The sequence below is a fragment of the Trachypithecus francoisi genome, unplaced genomic scaffold (assembly GCF_009764315.1).
Source record: "Trachypithecus francoisi isolate TF-2019V2 unplaced genomic scaffold, Tfra_2.0 Lachesis_group2, whole genome shotgun sequence".
Lineage (NCBI taxonomy): Eukaryota > Metazoa > Chordata > Mammalia > Primates > Cercopithecidae > Trachypithecus > Trachypithecus francoisi.
The window spans coordinates 106,756,302-106,774,481 of record NW_022681465.1 but is presented as its reverse complement, the minus strand read 5'-3'; the positions used below and the strand labels follow the sequence as shown (position 1 = coordinate 106,774,481).

Genomic DNA, 18,180 nt, shown 5'->3' with positions numbered 1-18,180 from the left:
GGTTTCTGCTAAAAGGTTGTGAGAATCAAAACTATCTTGCTGATCAAGATCTGACAAAATGTTGGTCTTCTGAGGTTTAATGGGTTAGAAGACAGGTAGATAGCATTGCTCAAAAAACAAAAAGCAGAAAGACACCTGACCCCATTCTTCTTTGGAGCTAGGCAGAGTTGACTCTTGTCTGAGCACTAAGAAGGCAGGTCTGGCAACAGAGCAAATGCTGATGCTCCTTCCAGTGCCAGGCTGTTATGCTGGATGCATTTTACAGGACACACAGACCAATGTTTGGGAGTGGGAAAGTGGAAAGCACAGGCTTTGAAATCAAATAAATCTGGGTTCAAACATCTGTTATTACTAGTTTTGTAAAATTGTGGACAAATTACTTAATTTTCCTAAGCCTCAGCTACTATGAAAACTAAATGAGATAATGTATGTCTAATGACCTAGAGTAGAAAACAGCATATAGGTGTTCAATCAATGCTTGTTTGCCTTCCTTTTCCCCCACCCCTGGGGAGTTTAAAATACCCCATTATATGGATTTGGCTAAAAATATATCTGAGTGTAGCTACTTGTTGTCTATCTCTGTTGGCGATAGAGTTGAGGCACTTAAACAAACACCAGATTTTGAACCCAGGGTTATCAAAACAAATAAACTATAGGTTAGGTCTTTGCTTTAAAAATTTATTCATCAAAGGATTTTTGTTGTTGTTGTTGTTGTTGCCAACTTTTGAACTGTGGCAAGCTCCATTTGCACTAAATCTGACAAAGACAAACAATACAAGCCACCTTTGATCCAACCTGATTTAGATAACTTGTTCCATTTATTCTTTAATATCCACTTCCCGCATAAGCCTCTGTCCACATTATCACATGGTTATCACAGTGGGCCCTTTGACGAGGCCTGAGGTAGAGGCAGTACTAAGCAGCACACCTACCTGTGTTGTCAAAAACAGTATCAATAAATGTGCAGTTCTTGAAGTAGGTGTTGAGTGAAGTCACATCCTCAAAGGTGCAGGACTTAAAAACAGAGTCTTTGAAAGTTACAGATTTGAACTTGACCCCTATGAATCTGCCCAACACACAGAAAAATTCATATCAATGACTGTGTCCATCAAAGTTCAAAGCTAAGTCAAACAGTTTTAGAGATGCAATGCCCCACTGTCTTACTTATAAAGAACACAGACTTCTGGATTTTCTTAGCTCTCTGCTTTTTCCCCTTTTCCTCATCCAGGCTGACCTTTGCCTATCTTGTTGCTTACCAATAAAGAGATGACACTCCTAACTTCCCTTAGCTTTTTGCAATGTTGGTAAAAAGTTTTGTGGGGTATGCAACTGAAGATACTTTGGGGATTACCTGGGGCTGTTCTTTAGGTTTTAATCCTATTGTCTCTTCACATATATCTTTATTTGAATATTCTCTATTTGGGGTTAATGCCTCTAACTTAAGGATGTCCTCCTACCCGATCTTTTAATAAAATTATTTTTCCCTAGCTGAAAATCCGCTCTTCTTCATTCTAGTGTAGGGATCTCCAATTACCCCAAAGAGAGAGCATGAGAATTCTGTTTCATTTATATGAAGAATAACTGACTTGGGGTTGAAGAAACTCATAGGTGACACTCATTTCCAGGATAATTTTTCTTCTTACAGCCAACAGATAGTCCCTTCAACCAAACAGAATTATGAGAACTCTGCTTACTTTTGGAAACATGAAGAATGATGAAACCTGTTCAGGTATATTTTTGGGTGTTATAAGGGGGAATTCTATGTGGTAAAGACGGTAACAGTCATAATGATCATAACATCTTAGAAGAGTCCATGATTCAGGCCTTATCAGGATTGATAAGGACTCCCAGCAGACACAGATAAATATTCATTAATGTGTCTTGGTACTTTTTTAAGAGACTATGAATGTACACTTAGCCAGTCACTGAGAGGAAAACGCTTGTTCTCCTGGGGAAGGAGTTATTATGTCAATACCAATCTTATTAGGGGCAGAAAGGGACTGATCCAGTCACTGAGAGGATAATGCTTGTTCTCCTGTGGAAGGAGTTACTATGTCAATACCACTCTTATTAGGGGCAGAAAGGGACTGATCCTTCTAGGTAAGTAGGTTGATTTAAAAGCAATTTACTAACTATTGAGTACTTTCAAAATTATTCTCTCCCTAATACCCAATGACGTGTGTTGGTTCACAATGCACTGTGGCCTCACAGACCAATCAGCTTAAAAAAAATCATTCCCATGGTACATTACCTGGAAAAAATAATAACGATCTTGTTTCAATCCCCACTCCAGGGACCCAGAGTAAAAACATCTAAATGCACCAAAAGAGGCTAAATAATGGCATAGCTTTAAAAAGTTATCAATTTTTCTGTCATGGAACTGAATTTGAAAAAGAGAATGAATCAGTTTTATTTTTTGAATGGATAATTTAGAGAGTACACACAGTGCACAATTCGAAAGGTTGAATGCAGAGTACACAAGGTGCAAAATTCGAACGGTTGAAAACAGACAAAGTCAGTCTTTTCTTTACCCATCCATCCCCAGGCCGCAAGTTCCTCTGCCTAGAATAACCATTGTTGTCAGTTTCTTGTGTGCTCTTCCAGGAGCATTCTGTGTCTAAAGTACACCTGCTTTATCTCCTTCTAGTCTACCTTGGAGGTTATTCCATATTAGTACATAAAGAGTTGCCATTTTATGATGCTGAACAAAAAAGCTATTTAAAAAAAAAGAATCTGTTAATGGTATTTCAAATTTTCCTGAAGGAGAAAAAAATTGTTTCTATCATCTTTTAAAATAAATGTGTAACATACGTGTTTTACAAAAATTGTAATACTATTAAAATTAGTAATCATTATATTGCTAATGTAAAAAAGTTCTAAGCAGTGACTGAATATCCAGTTTAGAACTTTAACATATATTAGTAAAAATATGACTGTCAGAGACACAAACATATATTAGAAATTTCTAATGGAGTAATAATGCTCAGTTTTCACCCTGGCATCACAGAGGACTTGACGCTAAGCTTTCTGTGAAATGTAAGTGCAGATTCAAGGCAGTATTTTATGTGGGACAGTGAAGGTGATCCTACTTGGCTTGGATTATGATTAGTTCCTTCATTGAATTGCTAATTTGAACAGTTACCTTCTAGTTAGTAACCCTCTTTTCCATTACCCAGATCATAAGCATCCCACTGAATTCTTTTTCATCTTTCTGAACTGGTTTTTGCTCTGGGGAGCTTTGATTATTTTAGAGTTTTACTTTTATCACTTTTGAAATTGGGACAATTTCCTAAGAATGATGTAAACTATCATGAACTTACACTGGCAATTATTTGTCCAGGCAACAAAAATACTTGGATATAAACAAGTACTTGGTCTACTCTTTTCCCTGTCTAAAAGAATGACCCAGGACCACCTCCCTGAGTCAGTTCTCTCTTGTCATCAAGAAATATTTCAGGCCGGGCGCGGTGGCTCAAGCCTGTAATCCCAGCACTTTGGGAGGCCGAGATGGGCGGATCACGAGGTCAGGAGATCGAGACCATCCTGGCTAACACGGTGAAACCCCGTCTCTACTAAAAAATACAAAAAACTAGCCGGGCGAGGTGGCAGGCGCCTGTAGTCCCAGCTACTTGGGAGGCTGAGGCAGGAGAATGGCGTGAACCCGGGAGGCGGAGCTTGCAGTGAGCTGAGATCCGGCCACTGCACTCCAGCCTGGGCGACAGAGTGAGACTCCGTCTCAAAAAAAAAAAAAAAAAAAAAAAAAAAGAAATATTTCAGATCCCATAAAGGAGACCCTTCCATCTTTCAAAGCCCTTTACTTCAGGGAGTGATTCCTATTCTCTAATTGAAACTCTTCCTGATGCAATTTGACCTCATTTCTGGATTCAGCATATTGGGAAGGGTGCATTCTGAAAAGTGGCTCTGTTTCTCAGGAATAGAAGACTCATATAATCACATTTCAGGTTTCTTCTGTGAGTTAAATAATCCTATAGCCTGTATTATTTTCCCATACTCTTCACTCTTCTCTTCTTTCCATTATTTTTGTCGCTCTCCAACATTGCTCTAAATTTTCTTTCCATACCAGTCAAGTCCACTACTTAATTAATATGAAGCAACTTAGCTGCAAAAATAGTTTTAAGTGAAATAACGGATACACTTGTACCTTTTATTTAAAGCCTATTTGGAAGAATTGAAATTCACCATGAAAATGACTAAATGTACAAACTAAAACAAACAAAAAAAACGATGCCTGTTTCAGTGCAGGGAAGGCTAAGAAGAAATGTTTTTGTGGATAGGTAGCAAATTAAATTATTTCAAGTTTCTAGACCTGCCATTGTCGTATTCCATTCCAGTATGAATCTGATTTTCCATTGTAAAGTTAATACTGAAATTTGCATATTTATCTCTCTGCACATTTCTGGTTAGCAATGCATATTCATCGGACTGCAGATGTTTAATGACATCAGGAAACCAAACAGATAATCCATAGTACCTGTGAAGACAAAGAAATGTGAATTTGTAAAGGCGCTAGCATGCCAGAGGCAATGAGTACCTCCCTGGTGTTTTCACAGTGGTAATAGTTCCTGGAGAATGTCTGGCTCCCTATAATATTATGAGTAATTCATCATACAGCAATCCATGTGTCCCTCTCCCTCAACATCAGTCTGCAAAAATCAAGCTTGAGAGATGGCCTAAGGTTAGCTGGAGAACCCCAGGTATGTAATTCCTAAACCCTTCCTTTGGGAAGAGACATGCAGAAAGCATCCCATCCTATGCTCATACATGGTGTCTGGTCTGAATATGTCCTCCCAAAACTCATGTGTTGGAACTAAAACCCCAATATAATAGTATTAGAGGTGGGGGCTTTAGGAAGTGATTAAGTTATGAGGGCAGAAACCTCATGAATGTCCTTATAAAAAGAGGTGCAAGGGTGCTGCCTCCCTCACTTTTCCCCTTCCATCCCTTCTACCACACGAGGACACAGTATCTGTCCCCTCTTGAGGACGCAGCGACAAGCTGCCATCTTGGAAGCAGAGACTGTGCCTTACTGCACACTGAATCTGCCAGCAGCTTGATCTTGGACTTCCAGCCTTCAGGACTGTGAAAAATAAAATTTCTATTATTTACAAATTACCTGGTGTGATATTTTGCTATAGCGGCAGAAATGGAGTAAGACACCTGGCATCCTGGCCCCAATATCTTTCTCATCATTCCAGGCTGCTCTGAGAAACTCTCCCTCCTAGTCTGGTGGTACAAACTCCTGGGATCCAAGCATGGTGAGAGCTCTTAAAGAATGACCTCTTTTGCTAATGGGGAATCTTTCTTGGTTGCTACACTGCTGGGATACTGCTATCCTGGGGGTAGAGTGCCAGTTCCCAAGGTAGTTCGAGGCTGTGAAAAGGACATTCGTGTTATTCTCAGAGATTCCAAGTTATTTCCCCTTTCTGCCTCTTGACCTCTAATATGTTATTCTAACAGCTGTGTCATGCTGCTGTGCTGTTCAATACAGAAGCCACTAACCACGTGTGCCTACCAAGCAGTTGAGATGTGGCTAGTTCAAACTAAAATATACTATAAATATAAAATACCACAGGATTTTGAAGACTTATGGAAAAAAGAATGTAAAAATATTTGCTAATAATTTTTATACTGATCATAGGTTGAAATGACGGTGGCTCACGCCTGTAATCCCAACACTTTGGGAGGCCAAGGCAGGCGGATCACGAGGTCAGGAGATTGAGACCAGCCTGGTCAATATGGTGAAACCCTACCTCTACCAAAAATACAAAAATTAGCCAGGCATGGTGGTGCACGCCTGTAATCCCAGCTTCTCAGGAAGCTGAGGCAGGAGAATTGCTTGAACCAGGGTGTCGGAGGTTGCAGTGAGCTGAGCTCGCACCAATGCACTCCAGCCTGGCGACGGAGTGAGACTCCGTCTAAAAAAAAAAAAAAAAAAAAAAAGGAAAGAGAGAATGAATGAAACAAAATGTAGTATTAAAATTAATTTTATCGATTTCCTTTTACTGTGTGTGTGTGTGTGGCTACCAGAAAATCTGAAATGAACATCTGTGGTTCACATGGTATCTCTATTGCACAGTGCTGCTCTGAAGTAGTACCTCCCAAGGTAAGGTCCCCGGACCAGCAGGATCATCATCCCCCACAAACCCAGGTTCCAGTGGAACCTGATGAATTAAAAACTCTGGCAGGGGAGTCCTCCAGGGATTCTTCTGATGCACATTCAAGTTTGAGAACCACTGCTCTAGTTTATCTCCAGTGACAAAGGGACACAGGGAAAGAAGTGGGAATGGGCATAGCCTTTGCAGGAGGACAGGCTGGGTTTGAATCCTGGTCTTGTTGCTTACTAGCTGCCTAAACTTGCGCCAGTTATCTAACCCTCAGTTGCCCATCTCTACTATTGGAATGATGGGAGTATCCACCTTCCTGGGTGGTTGCTCAGTTTAAATGGGATGTCAAATATCTAGCACATAGAAAGGGCTCAGAGGACAGTATGAGTCGTTTTTATCATCATTGTCATTAGGATTCCAGAAACATCTGTGCCTCAGGATTTCCACCCCTTTTCTTCATAGTAATGACTGTGGGGGTGTGAGGGTAGTTATTGAGGAAGAAATGACTTAGGGTTACAACATTTATGGCATTGTTCTCTGGTTACATACAAACCTTGAAATGGCAACAATGAGGAGGGCACATTACCCTAGAATGTCCGTCATCAACGATGTTGGAGGGCTTTCAGTTAATTTGTCATTTATTTAGCAAACATTTACTGAACATGCACTAAATACTAGGCACTATTAATGTTCCAGGGATATAGCAGTAAAATAAATCATAAAGCTTAAAATATGATCAAAAATGAATTAGTAAACAAAATAAACGAAGCAGATAATGATGATTACTCTTTACACCTTGACAGCAGGACTTCCTTCTTGCTTATCTTTGTCTTCTTTGTACTTAACCCCTTGCTTAGGTACAGAGTAAGCACTTAATATAGGTTAATTTTCAGCCTTCCCTTCCTTCAGAGATTAATGGATTTTCTAGAGCTTGGGTGGGAATTACTTTACATATTCTAAGTCAACCCTCTTAATTTAGAAATGAGGAACTGAGACTAAGCAATGTCTGCAAGTCACAAGCTAGCCAAACCACCAGCAGAATGGGCTGCTAGGTCTCCTGACCCCCAGCTTCCTTCTTTCTCCCTATTCCACCTCCTCTGGCACTGAGAAAGAGTGGTCATCTTTGATCACTTGCCTGGTTTGATTTAGGGATGTTAAGAGATGAAACTTGCAACATAAATGTTAGGCTCTATTAGGTACTGAGATCCTGCTGACCTGAAAGTGTAGGGTATTATCTAATTCTTCTTTTCTAAACAGCAAATTAGGCAACAAGAGAGTTGTACATACACATTCTAAAGTGACTATGTCAGCGATTAGCAAATAAAATCTTGATATTTTCTCCCTATTTCCTCTTTTCCTAGAACACATATATGGCAGTTTTATTCATTTGGCAACAACTATTTATTGAACTGTTATTGTGGGCCAGGAATATACATTAGTGAATAAGACATAAACAAAATTATTATTTTCTTTTAGAGATGGGGTCTTGGCATGTTGTCCAGGCTACAGGGCAGTGGATATTCACAGGTGTGATTATAACACACTTAAGCTTCCAGCTCCTGGGCTCAAGCAATCCTTCACCTCAGCTTCCAGAATAGCTTGGAATATAGGTGCATGGCACCACACTCAGCTTTGAACAAGGCAGTTAAAAACCCCTGTCCTCACAGAACTTCAAGAGAGGGAAGCCAGAACTTTACTCTTTATACAGAATAAAGGAGCATTTTGCATATTAGAAGGTGGAAAGTGCTGTGGGGTAAAGTAGAGCTGAGAAGAGGATAGGGAGTGTGGAGGGGCTGCAATTTTTTTAAAAGAGAGGATGACATCACCGAGAAGGAAACATATAGGAAAGAGTTGAAGAGGGTAAAGAAATGAACTGGGCAGATGTCTGGAGGGGAAAGCAACTCAGGCAGAGGAACACTGCAAAGGCCCGAGATGAGAACTGTTCTAGAATGTTCAAAGAAGAGCAGAGAGGCTGGTATGGCTAGGACTGGGCAAAGAAGGACAGGACAGAGAAGTAATGCGGCAAATCATCCACAGCCTTACTGGATTTTGCAGATACAGTTGGTTTTGCTACCTTGGCTTTATGACAAAACAAATAAAATAACTGGCTTATAACAACCACAACTCTCAGCAAACCTAAGCTGAAAAAAATTTCTTCCTTAGCAGGTTAACAGCATCAAGCAATATAAGAAAAGAAAGCAGCATGGCTGGGAGTTACAATGTGGACATTGAACAATTTTGCTTGCCAAGAATTTAAATATCACTTACCCAAAGGACAGGGTGAACCAAACAATTGTAAGCTTTATTGTATTATCCCTGACTGGGTAGTTGAAACATCTCATAAAAGTCAACCAAATCTGTGAAATATTAGAGAGTTAGTTTTCTCATGCAGTTACTTAGTCAACCCCACTCCCTGACCCCTTCCACCAAATTATAAAAAAAGCTGAGTTGTCATTGGGTTGAATTCATTTCACCCTAAAATGTAAAAGCTAAAGGTAATTGGAATTTTCATTCTTCAGCTTCCTGGATGCCAATGGACAAAGCAACTCAAGACTTGAAGGCACCCTGCCACTGCCAAGACTCCTGGCCTAACTAACACTTTCCATTTCCATCTTTCCAGCTTTCCCAGATGGAATGTATTGGCTCAACGCTGGTGGAGAGGGATCCAATGACCTGGCTCTAGTCCAGGAGTCAGGTGTCATGGGCAGGAGGAAAGAACCTCGCTCACAGGGCGGGTCCAGTAAACCCCTCTTCTGACTAACCTCAAATGCAATAAAGTGACATGCAGGTCATCATGGGACTTGTTACTTACTCCGTATAGCTCGGTGCGGATCCGAACAAAACACCTCCTATACCACGTTCCTGTGTCACTCTCAATTTCAATCAGCTCATCTATTTGTTTAGGAGTTTTTATTTTGTTTACCTGTAGAGAGAAACAGATCAAAGTGCTCAGTTACCTTCTCTGGAGTTGCTGATTGTAGACTTACAATTTGTTTTTACAGGAGCAAAAACTGACTCTGGCAAGAAGTAGGCGGTATTTGGTAATCACTTCATACATATATGAGACCATTGGCATAATTATACGGATCCGAACAGCACCTAGAAGAACTGAAGAAGGAATGACTGAGAGGGAAAACCACAAAGAAATGGGGGAAGGGCAAGTAGTAATAGAATAATGTGAAACCAAAATGCCCTCCCTGAACCATTACTACAGAGACACACATTAGCAGACAAAACATCCAGATAAGTTAGATTCTGGATTAAGAATTATTTAGCTTGGGCTAAAGTGAGTGTACACATTTTTTTCTTTGAAACGTACTTATTTGATGAATTTGACCCTTAACTGTAGTTCTGAAAGCATTCTCATCATTATTCTCAGAGCACCACTTCCGGTCCTTTTCTTCCTTTTCCCACAGCCTAACCCACGGTGGCTAGTCAGCAAATACCCACAGGTAGCCACGATTCAAGATTAAGTGAAGGAGTTTTGACTGCAAGCATCAACATGAATTTCTCAGCCATGTAAGGGAAATAAATGATAGAAGTTTAGCATGAAAAGCAGCATCTATGACTTCAATTAGCCCCTTTTTGCTAAGGAAGAGAACCACAAGACAGGAGCAGCAAAGAGAATGAATCCTGAAAATAGGAAAAAAGGAAGAATGGGTCCTTTGTGGGCCTGGCCCGCCTTCTCCTGCTAATCGAGATTTACCTGTTTTTGATAAATCTGAGAGGACATGGAAATGTATACACATTATCCCCGCCAGAGGTTTGAACAGGTTTTTCTGGACATCCTGCCAACATCTAAAGTGGCAACTCTACTGGCAGAATACAGGTATCTAGGCTGGTTTTAGACAGAGGTGGCTTGGAGACCCTCAGCACCTTTCAAATTATACCAAGTAGGCAGTAGCTTCTTTCCGGCGGGTAAACAAAGATGTCTGTACTCAGCAAAAATAATCTCTGAGTTAAATATGGAATTCCAAATCAAATGCAGTCAGCTCAAAATAATCCATGTAGGAATTACGTTTTTAAAACTCTAGATTAAAAAAAGGTGTTTTTTTGTTTGTTTGTTTGTTTTTTAACATCAGGGGATAGTCTTAATCCACTTTTGGGAGGCTTCCTCTTTTTCACTCATTGATGTTTGTTTGTTCATTTATTCATCGGCACCCATGCAGGATGCAAACATAGGCAGCCATGGGGCTCCAAACAATTACCATACAAAATGAAAAGAACTGCTCCAATGGGGATCTATATAGATGGGAAGGAAATACTGTTCAGAACAGCCCATTTAACCTGGAAGTGAGAGAGAGGCTTCAGGAACTGCAGGCTTATAGAGAAATACGCTATCTGCCATGCATGTAACCTGCTTGGAGGACATTCCAAGTGGGAGAAATATGTGCAAGCAAATGTCCAGAGTTAGGAGGGAAAATAATGTGCCAGGAAACTGCAAAGAGCTTGCGATTCCTGAAGGATAGCAGAAGGTCAGAGGGCAGTGAATAAGGACTGCACCAAATCAGCGGCAGTGGACTGATATTTAGGAGGCAGAATAATAGAACATAATGGTTTCTTAGATGTACCGAAGCTAAAAGAAAGAATATAGTTTTTAGGTTTAGGTGGTGGTGGTGGTCGCTGCTGATGAAATTTAGGACAATGATAAGGCTTGGGGACTCGTTAGGTGATAAATTCAGATTTAAAGATGCCATTTTTCCCCACCCCTCACTGCCCAAAGATGCCATTTTTGAAGGGCCTATGTAATCTAGAAGGATGCCCACAAAGCCCTTCAACCTGCATGTCTGGAGCTCAGGAGATTTGTGCATTAGAAGACATGCAGGAAACAGCTGAGATCAGCTAAGGAGAGTGAATAGGGTTAAAATGGAAGTTAGCTGAAAATGAAGTCTTAGAAAACAATATTTAAGGTAAGGGCACACGAAGAAGAGCTCCAGAGGAAACCTTAAGAGGGCCAGACATGGTGACTCACATCTGTAATTCCAGCCCTTTGGGAGGCTGAGGCAGAAGGATCACTTGAGCCTAGGAGTTTGAGACCAACCTGGACAACATAAGGAGACCCGTTGTGAATTATCTACAAATGATTCAAAAATCAGCCAGGTATGGTGGCACATGCCTGTACTCCCAGTTACTAGGAAGGCTGAGGCAGGACGATCACGTGAGCCAGGGAGGTTGAAGCTGCAGGGAGCTGTGATCACACCACTGCACTCCAGCCTAGGCAACAGAATGAGACCCTGTCTCAAAAAAAAAAAAAAAAAAAAAAAAAAAAAAAAAAAAGAAAGAAAAAAAGGAGACCTTAGGAAAATGCATGCAATTTTGTTGTACTGTAGATTTAAAAAATAAAAAGATAAATTTGTCATGGGAGAATCACGTAACAACTTTTTGAAAGTCCCATATAAATGACTTTGAAATTATCAGTCACTTTTGGAGTATATCCATCTTATTCTCTTCTAACCTTCGTATAACAACATTAACACAGATCGCCATTAGTGGACTTGGTAACTCAACCCTTTTGGAAGAAAAGGCAGGTAAGTAGGGCAATGAGGCCCTACAGAGACACCTTCTCAGAAGGTCTGGTAAATAAAGGGTTTCTCTTCATCTGGCTGAGAAAAGTTAAGTGATGTTGTATACCCAGATAATGTCTCAAGATTCTTCCAGCCTTATGATCCTTTAAATTAAAATTTTTTCCCTCTCTTATACATCTACTCAAAAGAAGAGTCCTCAACAGCTTCCAGGCCTTAATTGAGGATATCCATTACTTATCTTCATTTCTCCATTACACTGCAGAGAAAATTTTGCTAATTAAGAATCTGTGACAATTTGGATAGAGGCCAAATTGCAGTCTATCTTTACATTATGAAAAATTCATTTCCTAAATAAAATGAAATGAATAAATGAGATAGCAGGGGACTATTTAATCAGAAGTGATTTCGTGTGTTTTAAGAACTATAATTGATGTTATGTATAAGACACTGAAGATCTTATTTACGCTCCCATTTACATCTTACGCTACGTCCCTCCAACCTATTGTAGACAAAACATTTTTAGTCTATTTTTTGTTTGTTTGTTTGTTTTTTTTGAGACGGAGTCTAGCTCTATCGCCAGGCTAGAGTGCAGTGCAGTGGCACCATCTTGGCTCACTGCAATCTCCGCTTCCTGGGTTCAAGCCATTCTCCTGCCTCAGCCTCCCGAGTAGCTGGGATTATAGGCACGTGCCACCACATCCAGCTAATTTTTGTATTTTTAGCAGGGATGGGGTTTCACCATGTTGGCCAGGATGGTCTCGATCTCCTGACCTTGTGATCCACCCACCTCGGCCTCCCAAAGTGCTGGGATTACAGGTGTGAGCCACTACACCCGGCCATTTTTAGTCTAATTATATGACTGCATATATCGAAAGATTTTAAACCATTGTTCCTTCCAAAACATTTCATGCAACCAATTTAAATTAATTTATACTGGCTTTCCCCATGGAGAATCAGCTTTGTAACTGGAGATGGAGGAATGTTCCATGTAAAGCAAACAGCAGCACCGTGGCAGTGCTGTATAGTAAGTCAAATGTCGAGTGCAAGGAGTTGAGGGATGAACGTAGCTGCAGAGAGAGGGGAACCAGACAGCAGGCAGGAAGGAGACTGACAGGGCCTTAGTGTCCAGAGGGAGGGTTTCTGTCTTTATCCTGAGAGCAATGGGAAGCTGCTAGAATGTGAAACTGGGGTGTGTGTTACGTATGTGTGTGCCCATGTGCATGCATGTATAATAAAATGAAATATATATTTTTGGAACTATATCTATGATTCTTTTATACCTTATGTTTATGTCAAGCTATATCAAGTTGAAGCCACATTCTTGGATTATCTTTCTCTGGCTTCCTATATAGCTACCTTCCTTTACCAAATTCTGATTAATTATTAACCTAAGAAATAGCCATGTGTGAAATGTCTGCCTTTATGTAAAAGTGTTATTGAAAATAATGTACATTATATTGTTCAATATCCCTTATAATAAGGGATATTGAATAAACTTTTCACAAATTAGAACAAAATAAAATTGGCCTTTCCTGAAAAGAGAATACACTGCCATTTGCTTTATATCAATAATGATATAATTCATTAAATTTATCCTTTGCTTTGGTTGTCAGGTGATATGGTTTGGCCGTGTCCCCACCCAGATCTCATCTTGAATTGTAGTTCCCATAATCCCCACATGTTGTGGGAGGGACCCAGTGGGAGGCAATTGAATCATGGAGACAGTTACCCCCATGCTGCTGTTCTCATGATAGTCAGTGAGTTCTGATGAGATCTGATGGTTTAACAAGAGGATTTTCTTCCTTTTGCTCAGCATTTCTCCTTGTTGCTGCCATGTGAAGAAGGACATGTTTGCTTCCCCTTCTGCAATGAGCAGAAGTTTCCTGAGGCCTCCCAGCCATGCTGAACTGTGAGTCAATTACATCTTTTTCCTTTATAAATTGCCCAGTCTTGGGTATGTCTTTATTAGCAGCGTGAAAATGGACTAATACATCAGGAAACCCAGAGATTAGTTTTATGTTCAGTTACATTGCTTTGATCCTTAGTGTAATTGTTTTCTCACTTATCTGATACTGTTTTTTTATTTGTTTGTTTGTTTTCAATAAATAATTTTACAATTTACTATGTATTCCAAGGTCTGTTACAGGCCTCAAGGTGGTCTTAACAGAGGCATACCTCTCTAAGATGTCTCCCGACGTCTTAGAGAAAACGTTATGGGGCTGCTGTGAGTGTACACCTTTGTGGGGGCTGAGTGTCACTGGAAAAGGTGTGACCTGGCTGAGTGGAGGAAATGGCCCTGCAGAGGCTGGCTCTCTTCTGGTAGCAGGACAAGGAGAATCAGCGGGCAGTCCCTACACTAAGAATCTCTTGTCCTCGGGTACTAAGCCTTTGAGTCAGAGAATAAGTCTGTGATGAAAATGCAGTCTTTCCACCTTAACCCCATCTCTTGGGTTGGTGTTATCATTTAATCAACCACAGAGCCCTTGAGTCCTAGATAGGCATAAGCGAGGTTGGCAACCTATGGGCCAAAAACAGCCCTCCGCCTGTCTCTGTAAATACAGTTTTATCAACACACAGTCATCCCATTTGTTTTAATATTGCCTATGGCTGCTTTTGCACTACAATGGCAGAGTTGAGTAGCTGTGTCAAAGACTATATGACTTGCAAAGCCTAAAATATTTACAGTTTTTCCCTTGACATTAAACATGTCCCAATCCCTGGTGTTGAGGATTCTCTGAGGAGAAGACTCACCGTGAAGACCTTCTCAGGCTGACCCCGGGCTCTCATGTTGGTGTCATGAATTAACTTCAGAATCATCCAAGCTTCATCATGTTTTCCAACCTAAGAAATGAGAGTGGACAGTGAAGCGCTAGGAGTGACACACTTACTGTCCCTGATTTTCCAATAGCCATCTTGCATTGTCAGATCAAATGAGGTGTAATTGTGCAAATGTATCTCAGTACATCCCATTGGAATGCACAGACTATTTGGATATCACTGAATACATGAGCAGTTCAAATAATGTGGTTATAACTAGAAATAGTATCTCCAGATGGTAAAATTTCACTATAAAACAATAAATCATGTTTTCTTCATTGAGTCAAGTAATTTGCTTAAGGAGAAACATAAGTGTTTTCTAGCCACGAGGCAGCTTTTTAACATGTTGGTTGTTGAAAGCAGGTCTCCACGAAACCAAATCCTCCATCATGCCATAATAGGAAGGGAAAATGTACCTCTCAAATAGGCAACTGTGCTTTCCTAGAATTAACATGGAACTTTTTCCAATAGAGGTGGGCTGCCTGAGTATCTGCAATAATAACTGTTACCTCCAACAAGAATCGTGGGCTTTCAGGCATGAACGTGAGGGCTACCACGGAGGAGACACAGGGGAGTGCACAGACGATGACAAACACACGCCAACTGTGAAACTGGTAAGCCGATCCCATGCTGAAGCTCCAACCTGGAAAAGGAGGACAGGGAGAGTGAGGGAGAGCTCCTCCTAGACAGCCTCCTGGGAACGTCACCCAGGGTGCCCAAGCCATCGACTTATTAGTCAAGTCTTACTATCCACAGAGCAGTGAGCTGATCTGGGCATCATCCATGGTGGCCAGCTCAACTTTAAGACCCATAATGGCAGAGCTGAGAAGAAAGGTGCTTGGAACTAAAGGGGTCAAGGCCTAAGTATGGGGGTGCAGGTATGTATGTACCAAACCCCAAAGGCCAACATAAATTTGGGATGCTTTGTCCAATAGACCACTGTACTAGTTATCTTTTGTTTGCTCTTCCAGATCACTCTCCACTCTTTCCCACTCTGCTGTGTGCTAGGGAATGGCTCTCTATGGACTGCATCAACTGGCTCCGTTGCCCGCTGGCTTGTATAACTAAGTTTGAATAAAGGAAGGAAGGCAAGAGAACAAAGTGAAGGAGGGTTGGGATATTTATTTCCCTTGCTTCCCTTCTGCCTTCCCCCTGACTGGCTAGAAGTCTGGCAGTGGATGCTCTCATTTCCTGGGTCTTTTTCCACAGCAGCCACAGCTCTTGTCAGGGTCTGGCAACCCTTCCCTCCAGTTGCTCTTTGAGGCATAGGTGGATCCAGGGTGCTTTATTATTCCTTATTGCTTTCTCTGAACGGTTCCCACATCTTTATAAAGAGTCCCTTCATTAGGCCGGGCGCAGTGGCTCATGCCTGTAATCCCAGCATTTTGGGAGGCCGAGGCGGGCGGATCAGGAGGTCAGGAGATCGAGACCATCCTGGCTAACAGAGTGAAACCCCGTCTCTACTAAAAAAAAATACAAAAAATTAGCCGGGCGTGGTGGCGGGCGCCTGTAGTCCCAGCCACTCAGGAGGCTGAGGCAGGAGAATGGCGTGAACCCGGGAGGGAGCTTGTAGTGAGTCGAGATCGCGCCACTGCACTCCAGCCTGGGCAACATAGTGAGACTCCATCTCAAAAAAAAAAAAAAAAAGAGTTCCTTCATTAAACTCCTTTCCACGGCCCCTTTTGAGGGTGTCACTAGCTTCCTGCTGGCGCCCTGACCAGCACAATTATTAGGAATTGGCGGTTGCTGCATGTCTCCTCATCCACCTCATGCAATAGATCCAGAGAGTTTTACATTTCTAAATAGAACACTTTAACTTCTACATATTATAAAAATATAAAATTTTATATATTATAAAAATAAGCATAATGGGAGACAAACAGAAATCCTTTCAAGAACTAAAAGAAAGCTAATATTTGAATGAATATAAAACGGCTGAAAGCAAACCATTTTATATTCATTCAAACGAATATAAAATTCATTCAAATGGCTGGTTCTAAATGAGAAATAATGAGGCATATCCCATCTAATTGAAAACAGAGAGGAGATTTATAAAGACATAGATGAATTATGTGAGGTGAAATTTTAATCTCTAGCAATGCTTGGAACTTATATGCCTTTTTGTGAACAAAAATCAGATAGTATACATCCTATCTCCAGGAGACCTGTATAATTACTCACTGTTTACCTGGGAGCCAAGTGAAATTCTGAAGGTGATGTAACTTCCTCAAGGCTACAGAGCTGAAGTTACACATTAGTCTTTCCTGCCAGGATTTGAAACAGAATCTTACAGCCACACACAGCCTCACGAGTGTGCACGCTTACTCATTCTTAAATGCTGAATTTGTGACAAATGATGTAAACATCAATGACATGCTATATTAATCTTAGATTAATAGAATCTTTCTGGGAATTTAATATATGAAGATAATATGTATTACCATATTAATTATATCATAAACTGTAGGGTGTATGATTGCTATGATGTTTTATGTAGCAGAAGTTCAAAACTCACATATCCAAAATGCAGACAAAACCCTATGATGGATCAGAGAAAAAAACTTGTTCACTTCACATTTGATCTCAGAGCTTCATATAAAGAACTTCTTTTTTTTTTTTTTTCTTTTTTTTTTTTTTTTTGAGACGGAGTCTTGCTCTGCCACCCAGGCTGGAGTGCAGTGGCCGGATCTCAGCTCACTGCAAGCTCCGCCTCCGGGTTTATGCCATTCTCCTGCCTCAGCCTCCCGAGTAGCTGGGACTACAGGTGCCAGCCACCTCGCCTGGCTAGCTTTTTTGTATTTTTAGTAGAGACGGGGTTTCACCGTGTTAGCCAGGATGGTCTCGAACTCCTGACCTCGTGATCCGCCCGTCTCGGCCTCCCAAAGTGCTGGGATTACAGGCTTGAGCCACCGCGCCCGGCAAGAACTTCTTTTTAAAAGCTTCAAATCCTATTACTTTAAGGGACTGAAAGAAAAAAATAAAAGCTTTAGGTGGCTGAGTTAAGCAAATGTAACGTTTTAAATTTCAGGCCACAGCACATTTCATAAAGTATAGGGGGAAACAGCGAAGGCAAGAGAAGGGAAGGTCTCTGGTACCACTGTTCTTTTGTTTTTTTGTTTTTGTTTTTGTTTTGAGATGGAGTCTCACTCTGTCGCTAGGCTGGAGTTCAGTGGTGCAATCTCAGCTCACTGCAACCTCCGCCTCCTGGGTTCAAGCAATTCTCCTGCCTCAGCCTCCCAAGTAGCTGGGACTACAGGTGCACGCCACCATGCCCAGCTAATTTTGTATTTTTAGTAGACAGGGGGTTTCACCATGTTGGCCAGGATGGTCTCGATCTCCTGATCTCGTGATCTGCCCACCTCAGCCTCCCAAAGTGCTGGGATTACAGGCCTGAGCCACTGCGCCCGGCCTTGTTTTTGTTTTGCTTTGTTTTGTTTTTTTGAGATAGAGTCTCACTCTGTCACTCAGGCTAGAGTGCAGTGGCACGATCTCGGCTCACTGTAATCTTTGCCTCCTGAGTTTATGTGATTCTCATGCCTCAGCCTCCTGAGTAACTGGGATTACAGGTGCCTGCCACCATGCCTGGCTATTTTTTTTGAATTTTTAGTAGAGACAGGGTTTCACCATGTTGGCCAGACTAGTCTCGAACTCCTGACCTCAAGTGATCTGCCCATCTCGGCCTCCCAAAGTGCTGGGATTACAGGTGTGAGCCA

The 18,180-nt window shown here is 41.2% G+C and overlaps 1 protein-coding gene across 1 annotated transcript in view; it reads right to left on the bottom strand.

The window, feature by feature from the left end:
• LOC117066073 (synaptic vesicle glycoprotein 2C) overlaps positions 1-18,180 on the bottom strand; it is a 133,920-nt gene that overhangs the window by 27,904 nt on the left and 87,836 nt on the right. The window contains exons 4-9 of the mRNA XM_033181551.1: positions 14,977-15,110; positions 14,402-14,491; positions 8,938-9,048; positions 8,394-8,482; positions 4,328-4,492; positions 933-1,066 (exon numbers count right to left, since the gene is read on the bottom strand). Coding sequence (XP_033037442.1) covers positions 933-1,066; positions 4,328-4,492; positions 8,394-8,482; positions 8,938-9,048; positions 14,402-14,491; positions 14,977-15,110 — 723 coding nt within the window. The remainder of the gene's footprint in view (positions 1-932; positions 1,067-4,327; positions 4,493-8,393; positions 8,483-8,937; positions 9,049-14,401; positions 14,492-14,976; positions 15,111-18,180) is intronic.